Source organism: Aplysia californica, unplaced genomic scaffold, assembly GCF_000002075.1.
Source record: "Aplysia californica isolate F4 #8 unplaced genomic scaffold, AplCal3.0 scaffold00139, whole genome shotgun sequence".
Lineage (NCBI taxonomy): Eukaryota > Metazoa > Mollusca > Gastropoda > Aplysiida > Aplysiidae > Aplysia > Aplysia californica.
The window spans coordinates 586,902-614,735 of record NW_004797409.1 but is presented as its reverse complement, the minus strand read 5'-3'; the positions used below and the strand labels follow the sequence as shown (position 1 = coordinate 614,735).

Genomic DNA, 27,834 nt, shown 5'->3' with positions numbered 1-27,834 from the left:
GTTTGATGGAATCGGCAATCGAATTGTATCGATATTATCAATAAGTGCGGGCTCTGAAAGTCTAAGTGCGCGGCTTTAATAGTTGTTTTTTTTTGTCTTTGGATTTTATTGTTGTTTGTTTGTTGTTGAGTTGTTTTTTTTTTTTCGAAAGCAGGCTACGCGGCTCTGATAGCTTCCCAACTAAATCAGAAATAAAATGGCGGTGAACCGTCAACAAAACCTGCTCCTGCACTGAACTTATGGGAATTCGGATGTCTCATGCTCTTCGCGAGACACGTACGGAACATAATGATTATCAGGTTCCACAGACGAAGAATTAAAAATGTCATTTAAAATCTAGTATTTTAATTTAGGTGATCTTCAATTAGCCGAGTGCGTAGCCTGTTCATCACTTGCTACTGGCAAACCACTTGAAACTATTACGTGTGGCGTATGATGAGACAACAAAAGGCAGTATTGGGGCTTAAATGGAATAATTGACCATAATCTGTGTTTTTAAATTTTGCCCAATCATTGGTCTCGAGAAATGTAAGTGCTGTGGCAATGGGTAAGACCGAAACCTGCAATTATTAGAAAGGTGCCGTTAGGATAGCATTTCAATTGGGAGGGATACTGCTGTAGTTGTCATTATAACTGCTTGTCATTGTCGACCACAAGGGCAAGAAACCCCTTATTCTTATTTATTTAAAAAAACCGAAAATGTTTAAGACGGATTTCCCCCCTGCATGAGATACCTCGCGACGAGATAATCTAAAAGTACAGTTCACCTCTAATAGGTTCCGGGTTCGAAACCTGACAAAGACGGGCATTTCCCCTTTTACCTCCTTTTCTGCTCTCTATAAACCGCATGTTCTGTCATCTGATTTCGTCTCCACGTTCTGCTCTCACCGCCGCCACCTTGATTGCCCCCTGCTCTAAGCACCGTAGGCCTAAACAAATAAAACGAATCCTCGCAATTCCGCTGTTACACAAAAGAGTACATTATTATCAGGTATATACATAATATGGTTTATAATACGTTGTGTGTGTGTGTGTGTGTGTGTGTGTGTGTGTGTGAGTATGTGAGCGTGTGTGCGTGTGTGTGTCGTTGTCGCACGCGCGTATGTGGTGCGTACACAAATAATAGGCCTAATAACGTTCAACTACGGGACCTGAATAAAAAAAAGGGAAGCGACAAGTTTTTATCCGGATTTAGAGCCACTGGTGTACGGTGAAGAAGCCATCACCATTTCGTGACTACAGATGCATTATGGGTTATTTAGTACAGCAGTAACTATTCTTCTTCCCTTCCGCTAGCTGACAAGAACAACACATCGAAAGGAGACGACGGATCTTTGTGTTTACAAGTTTTTTATGCTAAATAAATTTACGTTGAAGTACAACAACCTCTAATATTTGCGTATGGCTGCTGTTACATTGTCCCCAGGGCCATCTGGGTCAGGTAAGAGATGTTGACTCTGTTCTTCTGTACGCGAAATAGTCGAACTGAGCTGCCTTCTCTCGGACTCGGGAGTTCAGTCACAGTTCAGTGTATCCCTTGAATCTTAGACCTGGCAACAATAATGTCGAATGTAGGCCTAGTTTCATCATCGTCTTCTTCCTTAGCCAGTCTTTATGACTATAATAAACAGAATAGATCTAGGTTACTGTCATCATAGTTCGTAGTGTTCATAGCCTCTGTTGTCTTGGGGGTATTATTGGCCTTCCTAAACATAGATTCTAGACTATAATATAATGACTTCAACTTTATAATTTATACTTACAATACATAGATCTATATGGTTATTATAGTCAGGCCCTAAAGAACGACACATCTTGTCAAGACATTCAAGATGTCTAGATTCTAGTCTAGATGTAGATCTAGATCTTGATCTAGATGATCTTGTATTGTATTTTGTTCCCCTTATTATTTTTCAGTTCAAGAAAGCTGTGTGTACTAAGACTAAGAGTGACCTAAAAGTGTGATCCATTTTTACATGCGTTAAACGTAGAAGTAGAAGACGCATCTTTCTGATTGGCTGCTGATTTTAGTAATGTGATGTCATCTGGGATACCCACTGACTATTTTAAGAAGGCCGTGGAGGTACGGCATAGAATGACATGTTTCCGGCCTAATAATGTTAGGCCACCTCTATTCTCACCCCGGGTGAGAATAGCGCAGGCGAGTCTTTTGGCTATTCTCACCCGGTGGGCGTTCACCGTTATAGCCTAGGCCAACCAGTGAAGCGTTCACCCTGAACCACAGATTCTACACTGTGATAACAGAATTGTAGAATTCTGTGCCGTGAACAAACCGTAAAAACGTTCTAGATCTATAACTACTGTTAGTGTATGCTAAATCTTAAAAGCATGCAATTTTGTCTGTGGGCAGTGGAGAGAGAGAAAGAGAGAGAGAGAGGAGTAGCGCGAGAACTTTCGGGCAAAACAAAATGGCGACCCGCGTAGTTCGGCTCGATTCGGAAAAAGTCAAATAGCCGTAGCATCTTTGTAGACGACCAAATTAATTTAGTTTTGTTTTTTAACATCATTTTTTAACTTTGTTTTGGTCAATTTGATCGTCCACACCGATAGACAGTGTTCAGAAAGAGACAGAGAGAGAGAGAGAGAGGGGAGGAGTAGATCTTGCGAGAACTTCCGGGCAAAGCAAAATGGCGACCCGCGTAGTTCGACTCGATTCGAAAAGTGAAATAGCCATAGCATCTTTGAAAACGATCAAGATTAGCTTACTTTTGTGCTATAACGTAATTTTTTCTTGGCTTATATTATTGATTTGATCATCCACACTGATAGACAGTATTCCGGAATGAGGAAAAACAGGTCTTGTTTCACACCGGGTGAGAATAGCCTGCGCTGGCAAGTCTCACCAGGGGTGAGAGGTAGATCGTACTTTTATTCTCACCCCTGGTGAGGATAGCCACTTCCTATTATAATGTTAATAACATTTCAGAATTCCAGTATTGACACCGTACGAATGTCCACAATTGAGACATTGAGGGGTTTGTGCTTCCTAATTTTCCAGTTCACTGCGTCTATTGAATTCATTCTTTGGACGTTTCCTCTAGATCTACCGTATAAGAGACTACTCATCATCGGAGCACCGCATCATATTAGTTTTCCGGTATTCCTGCAAAAACATCACACCAAAGCATCATGCCATCCCGTTGGCTATATTTACATATAGTCACATGATTGGAGGGGTGTTCTGGTCTGACGTCACACATAATGGCCGCCTTACCAAAAATAGTTTGCGTCTTTCTACGTTTAATCGCATGTTCCATTTTTCATTCTCCTGTCATGACAGCCACTTGTACGAACAACAACTTTCTATTACATGAAGCTACAACGAGCACCTAGCACACCTCTGTGATTGCCCAAATATAGATGACGTATTTCCGCCGTCTATTTTTGTAGTCTTCTGGGGCTTCCCTCACCTGTTGACTAGATCTAGGTTTCACTGTGGCAGGCTCGCTTAGCGCGCAATGGGCTAGGTTACTAGGTTTCATCGCCGACTTCTTGGGCTGTGTGTGTGTATGCACACGTGCTTGTGTGTATGTATAAACATGCACGCATGTGCTTGTGTGTGTGTGTGTGTGTGTACAACTTTGAGGAGATGGTAAATTTATGGAACGAGAATTGCTGAGATTTGGATTTACTTGGATCCAGAGCTAGAATCATAGCAGGCGGCGCATGTCCATAGCTGCTCATCTCTCCTTTCCAGCGTCCACATCAGGGTCTTCCTGCTAATTGTCTCCATGAGGAGCTGGTTTGAGACACGCCTGACCACTCCTCGGAGCAAACTTTTTTTCGCTGTGCCCCGCACACACTTTCCTTTTATTGTGCTGAGTGTGTGGGAGTCTGTCTCCTCTTGGTTGAGAAGGGTCTCCTTGCATCTGGCGATCACCATTGGTGGGTCGAGCATGATTCGGCCATTGGGTGTTGCTTTGCCGGCAAGTTCATCAGCACGCTCATTGCTGAGATTGTTTTTTATAAAAGGTAACACAAATTAATTACCCCCCCCCCCCCCCCCCCCAAAACAAACAAAAACAAGGTGAGATAGGGAAACCCAAGAGCCTTGGGGCGAAAACCCTGGAAGATGACAAAAATAGATAGTGGAAATACATCATCTATATTTTTGGGCCAATCACAGAGGTGTGCTAGGTGCTCGCTGTAGCTTCATGTCTTTCTATTCCCCCTTCAGTTCTTTTTTTAGCACACTTGTCACAGAAACACTCAGTGTAAAACGATAATCTGTGTGACTCGGCTGCGGCCACAATATTTGATCAACCAACAACCTAAAAAGTTGTCTTAGATGGCCCCGCAAATTTCTCATCGAACAATGTTTTGTCATTAATGGTATTTATATATATGGCTGTTGATAAGCAGTCATAATTTATTCACCTGTTGTATTGTATTTATTGAACTATTAGACTCTAATTTAAATGAGCCGAATATGTAAGTCCCTCCAATTGCCCATTGTTTATCCAAGGTGACCAGTCGGTAACAAATTTTCAGCTGACTGTCATCCATCATGAACTAAAAGCCCCACCCACCTGACCGTACAAAAATCATAAAAAAGTGAGATGAGCAGTAACTCTGATTTCCCAGTCGTAACAATGGATGCACCATGAACTTGCGACAAAAGCTCACAACTACTACTGAGGCCCATCTTGTTACTTTGTGAACCTCCCTTCCAAACAAAGAAAATAATACAAAAAGAAAAGAAAAAGAAATCTTTAGAAAAAAAATAGACTGGCCATACAAAAGTCGTCCTAAGCTTGCAACCAACTCTAGTACTCCAGTTGGGAATTCAAAGGAGAATGGTAGAAAAACACAAGAACCAGCGCCACCTCTCCCCCTCGATAAATTTCGAGCTATTTAATCTACAACGGTTTTTAATTTGATAGCAAATAATATTTGGCTTTTTTTTTTATTCTGGGAGGGGGGGGGGGGGGGTCATCAGAGATTTTCTTGAAAACTATTGATTTATGGCGGTACTCTTGGCCATAGGGGTGTGTTCTGCAGCCAAAAATATGACTGTCGTGTTTATTACAGTGGAACTCGGATTTAACGAGGTCGCCGGGCCTGACCTAAAATCTCGTTGAATCCGAGGGTTCGTTATAGCGAACACGAGATTTTGTGTAGATAATTACAGGCACTGAGCAAGTAATGTATAAAGAGAAGTCACAAGTAGTGCCTGAAATGCCTACATATAGCTGTGTAAAAAAACCCACACGTCTGTGTCATCTCGATTGTTTACCAAAAAGTTGTGAAGCTGTGTAGAGCCTAGCATACGGCAACTTCTGATTCCATAGACCAGCGCACAATTCATTACGTATATCTACGTCAAGACTAGCTTATCATTGTAATAATGATCAGTTGCTGAGGGAGATAAAGACTTTGACGCGTTTGTATCTGCGACATTCAACGCCCGGACCACTAGCCCCCTCACCTTCTCCCCGACACGCAGACACAGTCACACGTGTGCAGGCCGCCCATCCGACCCCGACACACGCTAGCCTAGATTAGACACGTGCTCGTGCCAACAACGCAGGTGTTGGGATGAAAAAAGGCTGCTGATTGGTCGCATTCAATCGGCTAAGTGAAGAATGGTTCACAATGCAGGTGCAATGGATGGTTTCCGGGAATAGATAAAGTTCGTTCTGGGAGAAAAATGAGCGGGGGCTGTTTACCCTGGAAGCGACCTCGTTGAATCTGAGCTCGCTGATTGAAGTGCTCGCTGAATCCGGGTTATTTTTATTGATTTTAAAGAAGAAAAAAAAACGGGGAATCTATCTCATCTCGTTGAATCCGAGTTCTCGTTGAATCCGAGCTCGTTGAAAACGGGTTCCACTGTACCTCTAAGCAGTGCATCCGCATGCTGAAGTAATTTCTCAAAAAAGTCCCAGCTGGTCACTTTCTGCCACAACTTGCTCGGCAATCATCATTACAACACAACATATATAATGAAGCGATCCACCCACCCACATTGCTTAGTTGTAAATGCCACCACCTTTGATCTAAATACTACCACCTTTGATTTAAATGCCCCCCTACACTGTCGTTACTGTAGCCAATCAGGAGGCACTTGCGCAACCCTAAGATAAAATAAAAGATACATTTTTATTATCCAGATCCTGGCTCAATGGTCTGGTGTTTCACCACGTACACTACACACGTACGGGCACACACACACACACATACACGCGCGTGCACACACACACACACAAACAAATATGCACACACACACAGGCTTACAGTCATTTGCATATATATATATAAATTAACAGTAATATAAACAACAATAATCTTAAGCTAGATACATACTCGGTATTCTGACTGTCACAAAATGTTATTCTGATGCATGCTCTAATATCTCATGAATAATTGTAACAAGATGGTTAAGATGAAAGAATTTTGATGGATGCAAGGTAAAAATGACCTTCTGTAACTTTTTTTTGTTAGATCAGAAGCCTAGGTCTTTTACCTCTGACTGATGTTTTTATTTGAGGGAACAAGGGGTGTTTATTGTTCAAAAAGATGGAATCAATTTTTTTTTAGTGCAAGCTGTAATGTACAATTCATCTGGTTAATTTTACATCAACAATATGTGAGAAAACGAGGTTTCACTATAGCTCTGTTACGGTATGAATACTTGTATACGTATTATCACTGTAGACCGTGGTCAATCGGGCAGGACTTTATGCTTGGTAGACTGCCATTGGATGGTAGGTCTTCAATTGAACTGACTTCCAATTGTTTTTTGTGAGAGGTGAATAAGGGTGTAAGAAAAACTATGACACACTCTTGAAACTCCAAATTCTCCTTTAAAAAAAACAACTGAACTTATGGTGTGGAAGAATGATGCTATGCATGTACAGTTGAAATTGTCATAGAGACGGCTACCCATTGTCGAGGAGAAAAATGGTTGTCTTAGACAAGTGTATGTCTTGGAGTATCATAACAGTATTTAAATAAAGCAATGGGAGAAGTGGGAGATGGTTGTTTGGACAGATGGCTGTTGGAGCAGGTTTGACTTTGTTACATATTTATGTCTTTTTTGTAGTTTAACGGATCATGACATATTGTGTGCTTAAAGAAGCTTATGTTCATTCATAACGTTACAGAGCTATAATAAAACCTAATTTTCTCTCATAATGTTGATGTCATACAAACTGGGTAAACTAGTTCCATGGTGAAAAGGTTTCCCTTCTTTTCCTTGTTTTATGTCTGATTTATACTGACTTAACAGTCCCTACAATTATTATAAATTATTGCCTAAAAAGTGGTAATGCAAACAGGGTTTTGTTGGGATCATTTCAGGCTATTTTATTTGGAGGTCACACTTTTCCTCTTGAGCCTGAATAGATATATTTCAGAATTCAAAAATATGGTGTATACTGTTTCTGATCAGTTGCTCAATTCTCAAGGCCTTTTTTCTATAGAGAATGCATGTCATATGAACGAGATTAAATTGCTTACTGCAGGCTTTTTTCTAGTGCTTTTTTCTTTGTAGCAAAACCGGTTTACCATGCTGCTCTTTGTGATACATTAGGTAGGAAGTAATTCGATGTCTGTTGATGAGGTCTGTTCCCTGGGTTTCAGATCCCTGAAGATCTCTTTTGGGGGATCTGACAGGTTGATGTTTTAAATTCTGTTGTCTTGTTTTCTTGAGTTTTTAACAGTTGAATGAATTACTCACCTAGGCCTATGGATAACTATTATTAGATTGACTGTTACTGAGTATTCACACCTGAAAGAGATCTCATTTTGCCCTTGCTATAATGGCTGAAAAAGTATTTATTTAGCTGTATTTATTATTTCTAATGAAGCTGCACTGATTTAGAGATAAGAAGTTTGTAAGGTCCACGTGACTACTCCTTTGAGCTTAAATAGGGCCAAAGTTTCCAGAGAAGGCCAGCTTTATATAATCTGAACATTAGAAGAAAAAAAAAATTTCACCTCTCTACTTTATATGATAGCAGCTGTTACTTTTGATCTAGATGTATATGGATTCTAGTAATAAACAATATCTCTGAAAATGTAGCATCTTGGATTTTGACTGATTGACTTGAACTGTAACATTCATCACATAAATGACAGGTTGGTACTAACAGTGTAAATTGAAAAGAAAAAAAGAGAGAATTTGTTTTGATTTGACAGTATGCTGATCTGATAGCGAGAAGTTTGGAAAGTAAGCCAAAGAATTTGACTTATTTGAATTAGTTTGAGAATATCTAGGTTAAAGTTTGCAAAGGGACACAGACTTTTTTAAAGCCATCAAATGAGCAATGTTTAGAGGCAAAAACATCTATTAATATCAGAAAGTCTCAGTCTCTTGGCCTGGAGTGAATTTGTGAAAAGCCAGAAAAATTATCACATTTTTTAAATACTCTAGTCAAGGTTTCGTGGCTTTGATATGTTTGGTACAACATATTTTTTGTGAAATGATACACATAATGATATGAGCTTTAGCAGAAACTCTTAATAGATATATATGGTTTGTTGGTATATTTTTAGCAAAGCTAGGTTCAGAGATAAAGAAGATTGAACTAAGTCATTTTTCAATACTTTTGTAGTCTCTGACTTGAACTATATTATTATACAGTATATATATTACCTTGGCCAATATTGTCTAAACATAATATCATTTTAATGATGATCGCAGAAGCATGAAGAATATCAAATTGTACTGATAGTGAAAATGGATATTGCAGGAACCTCGCTAGTGCTTCTAGTAGACTTTATCTGGTGATTTGAAACAGAAGGAAACAGTGCAAGAAGAAGTCATCATTAGATAGGTTATAGTTACATTGAGCTACTCTATTCAATTATAAGTAACCAGGTACTATTTAAAGTCAACCCAGAATGTGATTCATTCTTCCATGAATATTATTACCACCTCTCCCCTACTGATCACAGCTCTGGTGAGTTTTTAGCCTTTCTATATTTTTATTTTTTTGTTTTCAGATGGCAAACAACGTAAGAGGAAAAATGGACAAGAGTAAGTATATACATTTTCTAATGACACTTCAGGTAGCACTTTCATTGGGAGTAAGATAAATACTAAATTGGATAAACAATATATTGCCTTTATTGTTGCTTTGTTTTGTGAATTTAATTTTGCTGATTAACTTAATCCTCAAGGTGGTCTGTCTGTCATCATAATATCTTAATGAAAGAATCATGTTCTTTACCAAGCTGCTGGTAATTTTTTCTCAAATATCAGTCCTGCTTGAGCAATGGAGTATAATGCTGAAGTTTAAAAGATATTATTATGTTGTACTTTTAAAGGACAGTGGGAGATTTTTCTCAGATTTTCAGGTGTTCCTATGTTTTCAGCAATGTTACTAGACTGGTTTTATTTACTCATTTCATGTTAAATGTACAGCTCATTTGTATTGTATATGAATAGTTTGTCTCTTGTTTCAAATGTTGAAATTTCTTCTTCAGAGCAAATTGAAAAGTACCCTACAATGTATGTTTTCACTTTACATAGTATATTTTGTCTCTTACTTTCTTTGTCCAGCCCTTCTATTAGGTTGTGTGGAGTGCTACTATGAAATCATTTTTTTAGTCTAGTTTCAGAGTAAGAATTTTACAAGCGCTTGCAATACAATCAGGTCATATAATATAAGTGCCGAAGATTAGAGATGTAACATACAAACAAAAGAAGAAGGAAAAAATAAGAACAATAGATGTCTGATGGATAGAAGGAGCAGACCACACCAGAGCACCCGTCAACCACCCACAGATCACATGCTTTCACTCCTGGATGCCATTAGAATGTCCTTATCAAAGTTACCTGCATTATCAAATGGCCCGAAGAAAAGTATCTGAAGTCTATCTTATATTGTTTTCAAATGTATTATTAAATATAGTATGTCTTAACAAAAATCTTGCAAGCTTTATTTGGTCACATTCTGTGTCTTTCTTCCAGATCAGATGATGAGGACAGTCAAGGAGGATCGTATGGAAATGGACCAGAAAGTGCTGATAAAGAACGTTTTGCTAGGTCTGTTAATCAAGCTTAATGTTTATGTGAGAATTTTAGTAAGAAGGGAGCTTTTGTCCATTTGTCATTACCATTTCTTGTTTAAAATTCTTAACGAACCTTTTTATTACCCAGTCATTTCTTTCCCACATATTTTTAATGCCTTTCCGTTAAAGATGTGCTCTTAGATAGGCTGTGAACTTTTGTGCTTTACATCGTAAAAACAGGATAGTTTTGACGTTTCATCCCTTTAGTTTTGCCTTGGATGATAACCAGTACTAAAGGGGGTGTTGAAAAGTTTCTTTTGCTGTTGTTATGATTGCTAACTTTGTTTTTGTGTGGTATTCAGTCATAATTCCATTTGTACTGGAGCCATTAAAGTGTAAATAATAGCAAACAAAAGTGACCTTTTAATTTGGGTTCCTTTAAAATGGAAAGGTTTTGTCATCTTTTTTTTAAAATAGGGAAAGCCATTGTGAAATTGAGCGCAGGCGGAGGAACAAGATGACAGCTTACATTAATGAGCTCTGCGATATGGTCCCCACCTGCAGCACTCTGGCCAGAAAGCCAGATAAGCTCACCATTTTACGCATGGCAGTTTCCCACATGAAGACACTGCGAGGTATGTGGTATTTAGAGGAACTAGCTACATTATTTCTTCATAAACTTTTTTGTGGGGGTGTGTGGCTGGTCTTGCATTTTGTTTACCATGGAAACATTGCCACTCTTAATTGCAATTTGAAATAAAAAATATCACAGGCGTATTGTTAATCCCTACCAAGAAACAATTGTTCAGGTTGCTGGTTTTGTAAAGTTAGGTGTAAAACATAGCACTCATTTTTTTTTTTAAAGATAGTTTTTTCCCCCCTGCTCAGGTCCTAATCATTGGTTCTCATTTTGTTCTCCTTAGTAACAGAATGTGAAAGCAGATGTTATGCAACTTTTTGTTTTTGTCAGATAGCAATCTATTTTAAAAAATGAATATATTATCAAATCGCCTTCACAAATGTCATACTGATTTGATAGTGTATTCAGATTATTAAATAAAACCTTCACACTGCTGCATTAGTGAGTGGAGTGAAAGAATGACAAGAAAAGGGGCCAGCTTTTGTCAGAAAATCACTAATGTTCGATTTTTGTGTGCAAGTAATTTTTACACTCTTTGTCCATGACTGCAAAAAGCACAGAAATTTCTTCCTCGCCAAAAAATATTCTTTTACAATATTTTAACGTATGTATTATATTTTATAATATTGTTCTATTAATAATAGTGTTGTAGTTATAAATGTTTTTATTAGCTACAAAAACAGTCTCAGTACATGACCAGTCAATCATTAAGTATGCACATTTTTTATCACTAAAAGGGGCATGTTTGTAAGTTTAAAAAATTCAGACTCTAAAATGCTTGTATTTAGGTGTACTGTGAATACACTTTTGTAAATATTAAAGATTGTCTGACAGTGCTACTTTATGTCAACGGGAACAGGGAATTGTAAATATTAAAGATTGTCTGACAGTGCTACTTTATGTCAACAGGAACAGGGAATTGTAAATATTAAAGATTGTATGACAGTGCTACTTTATGTCAACAGGAACAGGGAATTGTAAATATTAAAGATTGTCTGACAGTGCTACTTTATGTCAACAGGAACAGGGAACACCAACAGTGATGGGTCATACAGGCCATCCTTCCTGACAGATCAGGAATTGAAACATCTTATCCTAGAGGTAAGGTGAATAAAAGATGTTATGAAAAGGGACAAAAAACTGATCTTCTCTTGATAGTTTAGTTTAAAACCTGTATGTTTAGTCAGTTTTTGACTTTTATCTGTGCTTTAAATCTTCATTGTATTTGAGCTGAAGACAAGTATGAGTAAGTCTGAGTTAAATCAGTAATCAGATTTGGCAATTGTAAAAAAATTAATTGTTAGTGTAAAGTAGTAGACAAGACAGTGTAAAATTCAGCTTATCAAACCCTGACTGGTAATGGAAATTGTGTGAAAACAAGTACATTTTTATTTACTAGAAAAACTCCTTAGAACAATTTAAAGATAGCTTCACCATTTCTTGCCATAGATGGCATTGAGATAATCATGAAACATTAGAGAGTTGCTGTAAATTTTTGATTTTTTGAAGTGCCAAAATAAGAAACCCTTCTAGAACCAAATAAATAAATAGTTGTGGCAGCCTTAATACGTTCGGTGGAGGAAAATTTGGGTTCTGGCTTCAGTAGATATTAGAATAATCCAATTTGTTGTTGGAAGTGGAAGCACTTTTTATGCCTCTGTCTCATTGAATTGAGAGAAAATGTTGTTTTTTTTTAGCTATGCTCTGCCCTTTCTTTATATTGACTTATTTGTTTGTTTCTGCAGGCAGCTGATGGGTTTTTATTTGTTGTTCAGTGTGACACTGGACGTGTTGTCTATGTGTCAGACTCTATCACCCCTGTGCTGAATCAAAGTCAGGTGGGTGTTTTGTGCTATGCTACTCCTGGTTTTTTTAAAAAGCTTTCTTTGATCCACCCCCCAGGGCGGTGTTACTGACAGAAGTGTCTTTAGGCTATTCCCAAAGGGGGACATTAACCATGTTCTTATGCACAGTAGAATTGTTATTGTAAATGGGCTGATTCATCAATGTCATGCTCATAACTGTGCCTGAACTGCAACACGGAACTGCTGTTTTTTCTTTCCTCATCTTTACTATCGTCATTTTCCTCTACTTCTTTTGTATGTTTGTCACACTCTTGTGACCCACTATTTCCGGGGTGCCTTGATAATTGAAGCAGACTTTGTGCTGTTGAAGCTAGAGATGTGAGCAGAGTAAGTATGGGCTTCTCTTTTGACATCCACCCCTTGGTGCTCATATGACCTTATGCAGTTGCGAGCGCCGTAAAACCTCTACTAAAACAAAACAAAATTTCTCTGATCTCATTAATCTGGCAGAGAATCAAATGACACTTTGTTATTCTTAAGTATTTCTTTGTGGAATGAATTCTTATGCAAAAGTTGTAGTGGACTTGTTTAGATGTTTTAGAATTTTTTCTCTGTTGTTGTAATGTTTGCTTGAAAAGGTAAATAAAGACAAACCTTTTAATTTTAAGTATATCTCTAAAAAATCCATTTCCACAAATGCTCAAAACTTATTGGTTGATAAGGCCTTGTCATGCAGCAACAGCTTTGTGAACTTTTCTCTTGGTGTTTACACTTTATACTGAATCCAGGTTTAGTCCTGTCATTGAATGTCTTCTGTTGTGAAAGGGCACTGTTGTCAAATTATTTATTCCTTCTGTTACATGTAACATGAACTTTTCAATTTGTTTATGAGATTGGAGAGTTGAGGGCTTGCATCTTGCAAGTATTACGGAAAAATATTGGCATTGCACTGTTTCTCTGAGAGTTTTTTTTTTTCTTCGTATTGATAGCAAACCTGACTTTGTCAATCTTTTACTAGTTGCACATGATCTCAAAGTTAAAAAGAAAAATGTTTTGCGTGTGGGTGGTTGGGAGATGCCATTGGTAGGTCCTACTTACTTCTGTTCTTCCCCTCTATTGTACCTGTCTGTCTGTCCGTCTTGCTCCCCCCCCCCCCTTAATTACCATTGTTCTTTCGATGTGCTGTCTTTTACTCTAACCCCCCCCCCCCCCACCTGAAAAGACCTTTATTGTGTCAATGTGTTTTGCTTGCTTCACAACAAACATGACAATGTGCCTTTTTCGCTGTTCTGGAAATATTACGTTGACAACAGGGGCTATGCTTTTTCTGCAGGCTGATTTGTTTGGTACCACTTTGTATGACCTGACTCACCCAGATGATGTTGAAAAAGTTAGAGAACAGCTGTCCACGAGCGAGTCTCAGAACACAGGCAGAATACTCGACTTAAAAAGTGAGTGTCTTTAAAGGTTTATTATTATTATTGACAAGATGCTATCATTATTATTGTGTAATTAAATCAGACTTGTTATTGTCTTACATATACTCTTTTGGGATTGGGGGGGGGGGGGGGGGGTTGGATGTGATATCTTTTGTTTTTAAGTAAAATTCAACTTCAGCTATAGTTCTTGGCTGAAGAAATATTTTTAAGGGTCTAGAAGTATGTATTAAACTTACTTTAAGTAATATGAGTGTCAATAGATAATCACAGTTATTATTTTCTTGTACATTATTCATTCTTTATCTTACTTTATTAATGAAAGATGCCTTCCTCACTTGAAATCGGAGACTTTTGTCTGTTACAACACAGTTACCGTTAGTTATTTTTCAGGCTCGTTTGTGTATGAGTGAGGTTTTCCTCATGACATGTTTTCTTAACTCAGGTTTCATGCCTTCTCTTTACTTGTTTTTTTCCAGCTGGTACAGTCAAGAAAGAAGGACATCAGTGTGAGTTGCCTGTTCTATGCATTAGGGGGGACTCTCGTGGTCTAGAGGTTACGGTGTTCACCTCTCATTCAATAGGTCCTGGGTTCAAAACGTAAAATTTTCACCTTTCACCTCCTTTCCTGCTCTGTTCATGTTTTGTCATCTGCTTTTGTCTCTACTTGCCAGGCTAGTATTAAAGCAATCAAAACACCATCATGTGACTCCCCTACTTAAAGAGCTCCATTGACTTCCATTGAAAGCGAGAATTGAATATAAGTTAGCCCTACTATGCTTCAAAGGTCAAACTAACCAGTCTCCCATATACATTCAAGAACTCATAGTACCATACACACCATCACATGAACTAAGATCCAATGGCTCTAGACTAATTTCAACACCTCGTGTGTCACTGAAGAAATATGGTGAGAGAGCTTTTTCTTTTTCTGGGCCAACAGTTTGGAACACTCTCCCTCATGATTTGAGGAGCGAAATAAAACTTGGTACCTTCTAAAGGGGACTCAAAACACATCTATTTAAGAAATATTTTAATTAATGGACAGTACCTTTGCCTTTTTGTATGAGCATTTTTTATTGTCTGAAAGAATGTTGCTGTCAAAAAGTGTGCACATGATGAATTTGTATGGTGTTAGTATGAATGCGTTTTTAATCTCCTGTGTACGCCTTGGGCCCATGCTGTGGGGAAAGGCGGGATACAAATGCTCTTATTATTATTATTATTATTACTTTCTGCCCCCCCCCCCCCCCTCTCTCTTTTGCCCCCCTCCTCTGGGCTTCTGACTCTTTCTGCTGCCTTTCTACTGCTACTCCTTGGCTCTTTCTTACTGCTGTCTTTCAGCCACATCCGTGGTCTTATGGTAGGTAAGATCTACCCCTAGCCTTCTTGGATAAGGGCGAAAAATATCGGCGGTCCTGTGTGCAAGTTGCGCACATGTAAGATCTCTTGGTGGTCCAAAATCGATAGGAGTAGGCTTTGGCTGCCACCCAGGCAAAATTCAAAATTTATTCCTACCAAACTGAAGATGCTTCATGTGTCCTGGACGCTCATATGATCTTATACAGTTGCGAGTGATGTAAAACACTTACCAAAAGAATCTTAATAAATTCTTTTTACTGTTTTCAAAGATCTTGTGTTAAGAAAATAAAATCTGCCCTTATTCAGTGTTTGGGAATTTGGGTTAAGTTCTTTCACTGCCTTACGCTACTCTGTCCCATGTTGTTGTGTGAATAATGTAGTGGGCTTTACAGTGGAAAGGTTGGGGAAAATGCTAGTAGCTGTGGTCAGTAGGGTGATTCAGTTTACCTTCGGATGCAATAGCGCTAGATTGATGAAAGGCACTTTGCTCTGGTAAGAACTTGATCACTTTATAGGCTATTAGTTTACAGCTTTTGTTAGAATGTGATGTGTCTTGTGAAGTCAAAGAAGACAACAATGTTTGGAGTTATAATAATAATAATTATAATTATAATGATTATAATAGTTATAATAAATAGCATTTGTATAACTCATACCTCTTATCGACAGCATGCTGTAGGCACTTTACAATATAATATTGTTGGGTTGGGGGATGATGTCCATTTTGACCTCCGATTGAAGATGTCTTATAGCTAGATCTGGTTTTGCTCTTTTGCCAGCCTCAATCCGCTTGTGCATGGGATCCAGACGAGGTTTTATATGCAGACTGAGAATGGGCAGTGTCCAGCCAGACCCAATGACAGCGAATCACACAGTGCGCATGAGGCAGAGAAACATTTTGGGACCGGCATCTGATGGCAACCACTACGCTGTGGTGCATGTCACAGGCTACATAAAGAATTGGCCACCTTCGGGTTAGTACTGATCGACTTTGAAGTCGTGAAGTGTTTAGTTAAAATTACTTGAAAAAAAAAGTTTCATGAACAATGAATCTTTTGTGTAATTCAAGTTTTTTTTATCATAAAATTTTTTAAAATACAAGTTTTACGAGTTGTAAATAGGTCCTTTGGTTGTGGGACTTTTTGGCTCCCTGGTAATAGTAAAAAAGAAATGGGGGGGGAAAAAACCAGGTAAATGCGCTGAATAATAATTTCATAGGAGCATTTGAGCATAGATGAATGTGATTATACATGTTTTACACTAGGGTTTACACATCCTGTTATTATGCAGTGGGTCTCCTTTTCTCATAGGGGTCGTTTTGACCCTTTGATTCTGTTATAATTTCAGTGTAAGGATCAAGCCTCGGGGGAACTTTTTTAACTTGTACTGTTCTATTGTTCTTCTTTTAACACCAGAGTCTATTTCTTGTACTTGCCAAATCGGTACTGAAAAAGACCGGTCCAAATGATACTCCCCCCACCCCCTTTGTTTTATGGATCCACTACTACTTTCGTAAATTTTAATAAAATTTAGTCTTTTGGGTGGTTACAGTGTCGCCATGAAGGATTGCATTTTGGAAAAAATACATCTTCAGTTTTTTATTCAAGGCTTTTGTGTTGCATTTTTCACACTTTGAGATGTATCAGATTATTAATTCAATTGCAGTTTTTGAGTGTAACAAGTACCTTCCTTTTTTTCTTTTTGAAAAGTTGAACATATTCTCTCAAATGTTCACTTGCGGGAAATCTTATAGTTGCTCCCTTGTCTCTTAACTTTCAAAGCGGGCGTGCAAATTGACCGTGATTCTGACGAGCATGGAGGCAGCCATTGCTGCTTGGTGGCAATTGGCCGTCTACAGGTGACCAACACCCCAAACTGTACTGACATCATGGGACCGACACCCCCGACAGAGTTTATTTCCAGACACAGCATGGATGGAAAATTTACTTTTGTTGATCAGAGGTGAGCTGCAATTGTCAAATCAGTTGTCTTTCTGTATGGCGTACATGCCGTCCCTACATCATTTTTGTCAGGACTTTTTCAGATTCCGGTAGAGATTACATCATTGGGAAATTTTTCTCGATGTCATTGTTAGAACAAGGGAAAGTGACATTTTCCCTGTTTCTATTCCTTGTTGACCAGCTGTTTCAATGGTATTGGAAAAAAAAAAGTCAGCCTGACTGTTTTAATCTCTTACATTGAAGAAACTTGCAGCATGTTTCAACAAATTTATTGAACATTCCAAAGTACAAGGAAAACATATTTTGTTTCATTTTGGTAATTATCTGAAGCTATCAGTTTGGAGAAAGTTTTACGATGCTCACAACTGCGTAAGGTCATATGAGCGCAGAAGCTTTGAAAAAATGTGGATGGGGGGGTGCTCTGGTATGGTTTGCTTCTTCTTTCGTATCAAAGGTCTATAGTCTTTATCTCCCCTCCTTTTTTGTATTTGTTACTCTCTTGTAACACCTGCAATCTTCGGTCCTTATATGACCGTATTATGTTGCAAGTGCCGCAAAACACTTACTAAAAAAAATGTGCAGAAAGTGGTAAAAAGTATTAGTTGTTTGTTCCTGACTTATACAGAGAAATGAGTTACAAATCAAGACGGTGTGACCGATCCATGAAATTCTAACTCAAAGTACCTAGTGAAATGTCCTGGATGCTTTTAAAGTTCTGGGATTTCAGGAGTCTGTCGTCAAATGTTCTGTCAGCAGGCCATCTTTGTCACCTCCTCCTGCCTGATCTACTGCTTTTTGTTGTTTATAACTAAATCCTGTCTGTTTGGCCATTTTGCCTTTTTGCCAGCACTAAATGACAAGTAGTGAGGCAATGTGCCCAATAATCACCAAATTCCTCTTCAAGCTGAAGTTCCCTTTCCTTCACTGGAAAAACTTCATGCCTGCCTGTGTTTCACGGTTTGTTATATAACTAATGTACTACTGTCTTGGCCACAAGGTCTGTCTATCAACTGTCAGCATCTGAACTTGCGCTCAGATCAGCTGGTCTCTTTGTAACAGTAGACTGTTTGATCTTGCCTTTAACTTTCAGACTCACCCTTTGAGTCATTTCTCATTTGTGACATTGATTTGTTTTTAAAAATCAATGTTTGAAAAGTGATTCATCCTGTTTCGAATTGTTTGGTTTCATTGTTGGCACCATTGGTTGAAATTTCTAATTGCAAGATTTTGCTGCTTGCAGTGTGAAATGAACAGGAGAAAAAAATATCATAAAATATATGTTTCTCCTTTCAGAGTGACACCTGTTCTTGGGCACCAGCCTCAAGAGTTACTTGGTAAAATTGCCTTTGATTTCTACCACCCGGAAGACCAAACACATATGAAAGAGACTTTTGAACAGGGTAAGTGTTGCTGTTCTTTTTAATGATTTTAGCAGGGCCTTTTGTCCCATGGTGTTTTGGATTGGGACGTTCCTCAATTTTTGGGCATGTGGAGTTATTAGTATTATCTGAAAATGGGTCCATTTGACTTGCTTTCAGTGATAAAAAACCTCACCCTTCTGGAATAATAGTTGAGATATTTGCAATTGAACGAGGTGGGAGTCGCCTGGTTTCAGGGGTAAAATTAGCAAGAAAATGTCGCTGAAGTTTGGTGATCTCTATAGCTCGAGTCTTTGGAAACTCAAAATGTACATTTGTACACAATGTTACAACATAACATGTACAGTATTTTGGGTTTTTTCATATCATCCCCAAGAAGGCTAGTCTTCAAGTTTCTATTGTGATTACTCTCCCTACTGTTCAGACAGCATCACATACATTTTTTACCCAGAGTCATTTATAAAAGCAGAAACTGATGTTACCTCACTTTTATCCCTAGACCCTGTCTATGGATCTGAGGGTTAATCCCTTAATCCCGTGACTGAGATATCTCGGTCAGCTTGCGGGCTGCGTTCAATCCCATGACCGTGATAACTCAGTTCTATAGTTTTGTTCTGTATGCTAGATATTTCGTTTGAGAAAACGACCTCAAGTTTTATATAAGGTAAATTTATTATTTCACTGTCATTACACATGAAGAAATCGTGGTTTTTGTAAAGGCACTTTCAGCGCTTTCGTTCTCACTGATCAGCTGAGCATGTCTTGCAATTGATTCTCTCTGCTTTTCTCACACATACATGTTTTTTAAATTCATGAAAGTATTCAACAGTATTATACATGACATACAATATATAGATCTGGACACTCACAAGCATATTTGAATATCAATGTAGGCTTGCTTTTGCTTATTCAGCCTTTAAAAAAATTATATGCCCCTAAAAATGCCAAATTTGCACAACACCCCAAAGCAAAACTAGGAAAGCTATATATACTTCAAATTTGGTGTGTCCAAAGATCCATCTTAGGTTGTACTTTGTGCCAAATTTCAAAGCAATTGAATTATATCTATGGTTACTAGTGGACCCTTACATAAGTGCCAAAATGACGTTTCTGGGTACAATTTCGGGGAAAACTCCCTTGATTGAGTGAGTGAAGTAATGCTTTCTGTGCTAAAAATGGCAGCTGACTGTTAATTTGGGTCATGTCTCTGTTCTCTTGCCTGAAAAAAGTATTTTGTAATAAATTAAATGATGCAGACCTCATCTTAAAGAAGCCAATGTCTGTGTGATTTATTTCTTGTGTTTGCATCATGCGGATTGTGTTGTGGATGGTTTTTCTGTCTCAAGACTAGTGAAAGTGGTTTTCAGATTTGGCTTGCCATTCATCCTTTTTTCCCTCTAGTTTATGTCACATATTGGTGTGAGTTTGGAATGATTGAGTGAAGTTTGGTCTCTACAGTTATTATCTATATTTCCTGTTTTCAGTCAGAATAGGTAAATGAACATTTCTGTGGATTTTAAGGTTTTATCATTTTGTTTTCTCTTTTTCAGTGCTGAAGTTGAAGGGTCAAGTGATGTCCATTATGTATCGTTTCCGTGCCTCCAATGGGGATTGGGTGTGGTTACGCACCAGTAGCTTCAGTTTCCAGAATCCGTACACTGATGAAGTGGAATACATTGTCTGTACAAACACTTTGGTCAAGTAAGTTGGTCCTCAGTTTGTATTTTGAATTATATGTCATTTTGTTGTGGTTTGAATTTAGGAAAATGGCAATTTTTTAGGGAGATTATTTTTCTCAGAGCTGTAGCGACAGATTTTTAGCATATTTTGAATAAATAATTTTAAAAACATGCTCAGTCCTCACTTATAGACTTTGCTGGTTTTATTTTCCCAAATCAGTTGCATTCATTGTTTGAATTTGCATTGCATCAGTACCCTCAAGGTTGATATAAAACTTGGGTTTTGTTTTTGTTGTTTTTTTGGAACAGAAGCTCACAGGGCCAAGTCACTCCCATTCACAATCAAGCTGAGCAGGCTTCTGATGGTGGAATGCCTTCTATATCGTCGTACCCCGGTGGCTCCCGATCTTTGCAGGCTGATCCTATGGGACTGGGTATGTCCTCTCATGTGTAGAAAATGTATTGATTATCTCCTATCTCCTCAGTGAGTGCTGTCTTGGTCCACACAACTGTCTCGGGAAAACTCACAACAGCAGGACACATTCCCCCCCCCCCCCCACCCCCCGCTTGCTGTGTTCTTCATTTTACTCTTGCCTGTGAGCATGTGGTCAGGGAAAGCTATGGCTAGGTCTGGTTTGCAGAAATAAGATGTGTAAATATAAATCCAGCTATTTGCTGAAAATGGGATAGACCCATTCAGAAAAAAATGTGAAGAATTTTCCATCAGGCTAGACGCCTTAGATCTCAAGGTGTATTTACAAAAACAGCAATCACTGTGACAAATATTGACCAAAATAGATGGTTAACCCATAACTATTGCAAATTGAACAAACAACCTGAACAAAAAACATGTGAATGTACAATGTGTTTAGAATGAATTATGAGAAGTGAAAGTGAGAATTATGACTCAAAATCTCTCACTTTGGAGAGTCTTCTTTCTGACGTTTTTCAGGCGTATGCGCCACTTTGTAGAATTCTTTTGACACAGTGGCTCCCCTATCAAAAAGAAATATGCTAAAGTACGACATGCACTGATCTTTTGGTGTCCTTTGTGCCTCAGGTGCAGCAGCAGGAGCCAGCAAGCCGGGCGAGTATACTGCGGAGATGTACCACATGAGCCAGCGCCCAGCCATGCAGTCCGAGGTCTACTCTGGCTACCAGTCGGGGGCTGGCATCAAGTACCCGGTCCACGCTGCTGGCACGCCTCCCCAAGCCATGAGCTCGCTGGGCATGCGGCGAAGCCCTGCACAGAATACAGCTGCTGGTGGCTGGACCCACCAGGGCACCTTCGCTCGGGCTGATGTGAGTTTGAGGAGGGAGGGGGGGGGGGGGGAATTTTTTTTGGGTGGTCTTACTTCTGTCTTTAAGATTTTAATTATATTTGATGGGATTGCAATAAACATATTTACTCACAGAAGTGTTTGCTGCTTTTAGGATTGTCAAAAAATGAATAATCATTACCACCTGGGACTAAAGTTTAACAGGTCAGTAAAAGAAGCAATGAAATGTACTGCTCAAATTTTTATTTGAATTCTTTGCGTTTGGAAATTTTAGTTTAGTTTTCTCTCACTTGACCGACTAAATGTGAAACGGAGCATTCATGTTCCTCATTATGCAATGAATGAAAGGTGAGGTCTGGTTCAATGTGTAACCTTCAATTTTTATTCCTGTAACTGTAGGGGGCTGCGGACTATGGAGCTTCAGCAGCAGGACATGGTCACTTCAATGCCATCAGCCCTGGAAATAATGCATCTGGTGAGTAATTTTGGTGCTCTTTTTACGAGTCTGTTGGCTCAAGTGATATTTTCATGTACAGGAAAAGTAGTCCGGAGGGGGGGCTTGTTACCCAAGCTATATTGGATGAGATTCTCCTCTAGCCAAGACGCCCTTTGATTTTGCTATGTTGCCTGATCAGCCTCCATGGTCTTGAACCCCTGTCCTGTGGGGGCCTTACCTTCATCAGTTTAGTAACACGCTGAGCTTTTCATAAAAGCCTTACAGATTCTGAGTATTCTGACTCTTCTCGATCTTGGTCCTCTAGCTGAAAGCTGTGTCAACCCAGCTGATGTCTTCCTGTCACTTTTGCCTGTGTCTCTTTCTTTTACTATAAATTGCATTTTGTGACAGTGTTTACTTGGGTTTATTTTTCGTCCATACCAAACATAATACAACAGGAAAAGAGCAAATGAAATTTTCTCTCGCCCGCATCCTATAACTTATGGTTGGCAGTATCCTATATTTGTTCACTTGCTGGTTCTGATTCTAAGCACACGGTACACATCTCACTTCCCCAGTTTCCACTATCCTGTATCCTCAAAATACTAACTTTTACCAAATAACTGTTACACAATACTTGTTTCACTAAACAGTATTCCCCATTCCCTCTTGTCCAGTTTATTTCGAGTGATTAATGGGCGCTCTGGTGTAACAAAAGCAGGCTTTGTTTACCACAGATAAAGGGGATAGTTGTGCAAAAGGATATTTGAGTAAACTTTTGTACTCACGATTTTTACTGAATATTGATCCATGTAATAATGCACCTATATATTTCTTTAAGTTTGAGGTTCATCTCATAGCCATGACTTTTTCAGGTGCCATGTGGTCTCAGTGGCCGTCAGCGGATGCTACCTCTCAGCAGCAACAACAACAACAACAACAGCAGCAGCAGCCCCACCCAACACAGCAGGAGGAGTTCAGCGACATGTTTGGCATGCTGAACCAGCCCTCCGCAGAATTTGCAGATCTCTCTGGAATGTTCACAAACTTCACAGAGTGATCAAGATATAAATGTGGGGTGGTGATGATACTCGTTTCCTTGGAAAATCGTAATAGAAGAAAGGTAGCTGCGGCAACTTGGAACTTTGATGAGCTTGCAGGCAAAAATATTTCTCTCTCACTGTAAAGGAGAATAAAAAAGAAGTAGCGCCATGTTACCGGTGTCAGGAGTTCTCAGGTGATGAGAGGGAAAAGTGTTGCCTTCTGTGGTTTGGAGGACAGATATTCTCAGTTGACAGGAGAGTATTGTTCGAAAAGGCCTTTTAAATGCAGATGACTAATGCCTGATCTGTTATAGTCCATGTACTTTGTTTTCTTGCTCTTATTTGCTTGTTGAAATTTAAGTACATATTCCTGTTTGCTTTAAAGCCTTTAAGTGAAAAAATTGTGTTCTTGTTTACTTGATGTGCTTTTAGCATTTTTTGTACGCACAGCGCAATTGCAAATGATTTAATTATTGTGTTTGTTCATGATCGTATTGTGTCAACTAATGAAACAAGTATATTTTTGAGAGCTCTTGTCTTTTTTTGAAGGTATGACATTTTCGAGGGTGCACTTACAGGACTTTTTTGTATGGGGTTGTTCAAGTTCTTTCAGTGCATCTGAAGTACTTTTCTCCTTCGAGATTTGATCAGCAATAGAATACAGAATTGTCAATGATTTTGAAGTTAATGAATGGTCCTTTTTTGGTTAATTTTGCACAAATTTATATTACTGCAATTTCTTTTTAGATTTTACTCTTCTGAAAGGGAAAGTATTTTTTACAAGCTTGCATCCGACAGATTTTGAATATATGGGCAATTTTCAGTTGTAGTCTCTATTACTTGTTTTTGGTGGGCAGTTCTTGTCTTTTTATTGAAAAACCAAAGAATTGTGATCTCCATTTTTGAAATGGCAAGTCAAATGGGATGTGAGAATCATTTGGGTCGGTCATTACTTGGATGATGTTGAGACATACTTCACACATTAAAATAATATGGCTGTGCGTACCTGTACATACAGTGGATGGCCGGTCTCTCAATCACTTTTACCGCTCACAGATGCTGAACTTGTGCAGTCCGGTCATATTGTAAGGGCTGCATTTACAAGAAATCGAACTTTGTTTCAAGGATTGCAAAGTGAAATTATATTTTGTATTATAAGAACAGAAAATTTGCTTTCCTACTATCTTGTCATTCAGTTTGTATTTTTCAAGTGGCATTTGCAATTAACTTGGGCATATTTTACACGATAGACAGATTTTCAGAAGTGTTGGACGTCAAATTGTTGATTAGTTGCTTGTTAGAAAACTGGGTACAAAGTATTCCTTTCGTTCCCTTTCTCACTTGAAGTTAAATAAATTGCAGTGGTTATTACATACTCATGTTCAACATTGGTCTAGTCAGAATAATGTCTTTGCTATCAGGAATGGTAATTCTTGTAGATTTAATTTTACTGTTTTTCTCCCTTTGTTTTTAAAGTCTTCTGAAAAATGTTCACTTTGTGTTAGTGATGGTCTACCATTTTTAATCAACAGAGTTCTAATGAGTCAATTTTTACCTGTATAGAAACTGATACATGTTTTCTGATCTGGTTAATGTGGAACCATTTACCCTTTGTTAATGGAGTGGGCAACATTTCACAGGGACTTGGGCTCAGCTGTATAAAAAGTATTCTTCTGAGATTAGCCGCTTGATGTAGAATGTTAATTAGGAATTATTTATTTTTAGTTGCACACTTTTTTAAAGATGTCTTGACCGTAGCTCACTATGCACAGAAATTTAGCTAATGAGCTGTTATATCTATGTTCAACGTGTTTATAATGCTAAATAACAGTTTCCCTGCCGTGTACATAGTGTAGTGTGTGGGTTTTAACAGCCTTGAGAGGCACTTTGTGCTCCCCGTGCTGTGACCACCTTGTGCCTTTAGCGTATGATGAGAAGAGAAGTATCAGACAGCACAGCTCAGCAACATGCACTCGTCACTTGACCATCCACCCTTTCGAGGATTACCTGTGTTGAGAGTTGTTCTACTGGTACTGAATAAATTCTGTTGCGATACATGGTTGTTTGAACTGTTTTATGAAATTACCTTTTCAGAAAACAGTCTTGTACTTGCATTAATGGTGCGGTCATGTGAAGATAGATCTTTTAAGTGCAAGGGTAAAATTAGATTTAGATGCTCTAATCTCTGACAGTACTGCTAAGTATTACATAATTCCCTCAACACGTTACAGTGAGATCCTCTCTTTCTCGTTTCATCTTTAAATGGACACCCCAGTCTCAAGTGCGAAAGCTGCTGCTTGCCGCAGGTCAACCAGGCTTCCATAGAGTTTTGGGTCTCCCTTCCTGGGGTTGAGCCAATATTTCCTTCTAAGTGCCTCGAGTATTGGGCAGGCCTGTAGTAAATGGTTTCCTATTTGGCTGCTGGTTCCGCTTTGACACTGCTAGTGAAGTCAGTCAATTTCATGCAAGGTCTTCAGTGTGAGATTAGCTTGTTTGAATTTTATGATTTTATAGTTACCTTTGTGGTACTGGTGATATATAAGAATATAGATAGACTTTTGAAAACTAGGATGTTTATTTCTTCACAGCTTTCCTTTAGTGTTTTAGTCTAATGAATCAAAACGTCACCGCTTGTTATAAGTTTCAAAGCTGCTAATTAATTGATTGCTTAACAGCTGCTACAACGACTTGTTCTTCCCAAAATAGTTACGTATTTACAATGTGTAAACAGTAAAGGGAAAATAAGGAAGCTCAGTTTGCATGACCGTGATGAGATTGACAAACATTTGGAATTTTTTTCTTTTTGGATACAAATAGCTGACAGTTTTCTTTGTTAATTTCTAGGTGTCAAGTATTAATGGTACTGAATAATTCCATCATGGTACATAGTTTACTTGAACTGTGGTTTCTGTGTATAAAATTAGCTTTTCAAAGAACTTACATCCTGTTAATGGTACTGCCATGTGAAGATGTTTCTTTCAAGTGATAGAGAAAAATTAGATTCAGGTGCTCTAATCTTTGATAGTATAGCTAAATTGTATACTTTGGTTCGACCTCTTGTCGAAGTACCTGGGTTGGTCCGAAGTTGGTGCAGGTGGCATGGTAAGTGAACGTTTGAACTTTTTGGTCCCTGGATAAGTGGAAGTGAATGCCTAACGGTTTTTGCATAGACAAAGGGTTTCTGGTGTGTGGAAATGATTTGGCATCTAACAGTGGAAGAAATTTAGGGCTGTGAAGGCTAGCTACGCTGGTCAAATTTTATTTATCCATCTTTAAGATTGAAGAGAGATCTTAGAGGATAAAGGAAATTTCCATTAAAAATGGTTTATGGCTGTCCTATTGGCAAGGGATGCTTTCCCAGTTGCAAAATGGGCCATTAACAGAAAACTCTTTTAAAACATTTTACTTTGAGTTGGCAGGGAAAGTTGAAGACGTAGGAGGAAGAAGAAGACTCAAACTTGTGATTACCCTCTCCTGTGGTGGCTGCTTATCACAGCTTCTCTTTTGTAGGGTTCTCTCAATCTTGTCCTGCAGTCCTATCTTTTTAAAAATCTTTTTTAGCAAGAAGTTGTTCTATTTTCGTAGATGGCCTGATGGTTATGATGTTTGTAATTGTTAATATTATATTTGTGCTCTACGAGCAGTATGTTCTGTATTTGAATTGGTAACATTTTGTTGGTTCTGTTAACTCTTATGTGTCTTGTATCAGTTCTTGTGACTGATACTCAGCACTCTACTGTGTTGTGTGGTACAGAACAAGTTGCTGGTAATTAGAGACATGGTTTTTGTTGTACAGTTTTTTTATCACGATTGCTTAATTTGCTGGAAAATTCCTATGATTTGATAATTTCTTTCTCTTGGAGGAAAGGAACAGCGAAGACGAATCTGTCTGGCTATTCAGTTTCTACAATAGCACCCACAATTTGAATGGGGACAGTGCAGAGATTTGCTATTTTGAACAGCCTGGGACAGTACTTAAAATATTACTTAAGGGAGTTGATTTATTTTTTTGATACCTTGAATACTTTTTTTTTGGTGTGGTGTTTTTTTGTGTTTTTTTAAAGTTATTATGAATGTGGGAAAAACGATTTTTTTTTGTTCCCTTCAAAACTTTGACTTTGTTAGCTGCCTGAAGGAATATGAGGAAAATGAGCCTCATTCTCATCTTGTGACGAACATCAAGAGGTCAAACACTGGAAATTTCAGTTTTACTCTTCCTGCCAAATGATAAATAGTATATTCTGGCAGTAGGTTTTCACACGATCAATTTGTTTCGAGGCGACTGCCACTCTGAGACATTCCTGTAGGTTTTCTCCCTCTGTCACAGACGAGAGAGATTCAGCTTTGTGGATTATCTTTAACTTGGTGCTATGGCAGTGCTCTTGTTTTGTTTTGGTAAGAGTTTTACGGCGCTTGCAACTGTGTAAGGTCACACAAACGCTCTGAAAATTATCTCTGGCACAGAAGGTTCATAGAGCTTTTGATGTTGTGCCGAGCTCATGGTAGGATGTTGGTTTTTGTTTTCAACCTGATATGTTTACAAAAATGCCTAGATGAATGGTCGGTAAAAGGTTTTTTTCTCTTCGGGTTTTTGTTGCAGGAACTGTACTGTATGTCTCAAATTGAGAATATTTATATCTGTTCTTGTTTTCTGCTCTCTGTAGTTAATTAAATTGTACTGAACAGCATTTTTTTTCCAATATCATTTACTTTGTACTGGACTATGGTTGACTTTTTTGTATAAATCTTGTGTGCTCGTAAGTTGTCTGGTCAGTATGTTTGTATGTCTCAGCGTATTATTGTTTTCATTAAAGTGCCATTGTCGAAAGAAAAAA

The 27,834-nt window shown here is 38.4% G+C and overlaps 1 protein-coding gene across 1 annotated transcript; it reads left to right on the top strand.

Annotated features, from left to right (window-relative positions):
* Positions 1-1,265: 1,265 nt before the first annotated feature.
* Positions 1,266-27,834, top strand: LOC101846128 (aryl hydrocarbon receptor nuclear translocator homolog). Its single transcript, XM_005096840.3, has 16 exons — positions 1,266-1,441; positions 8,968-9,001; positions 9,938-10,012; positions 10,456-10,613; positions 11,640-11,719; positions 12,364-12,456; positions 13,757-13,874; positions 14,339-14,368; positions 16,001-16,195; positions 17,003-17,183; positions 18,476-18,582; positions 20,112-20,262; positions 20,550-20,674; positions 21,301-21,542; positions 21,920-21,995; positions 22,832-27,834. Exons 1-16 carry the CDS (start codon positions 1,402-1,404, stop codon positions 23,014-23,016), a joined length of 1,890 nt encoding a protein of 629 aa, XP_005096897.1. The 5' UTR covers positions 1,266-1,401; the 3' UTR covers positions 23,017-27,834.

What these genes read in the sequence shown, in the direction of transcription:
- LOC101846128 (XM_005096840.3), top strand. Translation starts at nt 1,402, where the DNA reads ATGGCTGCTGTTACATTGTCCCCAGGGCCATCTGGGTCAG. An exon ending in GATAAAGAACGTTTTGCTAG is followed by an intron (nt 10,013 to 10,455) that starts GTCTGTTAATCA and finishes TTTTTAAAATAG; the next exon opens with GGAAAGCCATTGTGAAATTG. An exon ending in AAAGAATTGGCCACCTTCGG is followed by an intron (nt 16,196 to 17,002) that starts GTTAGTACTGAT and finishes TAACTTTCAAAG; the next exon opens with CGGGCGTGCAAATTGACCGT.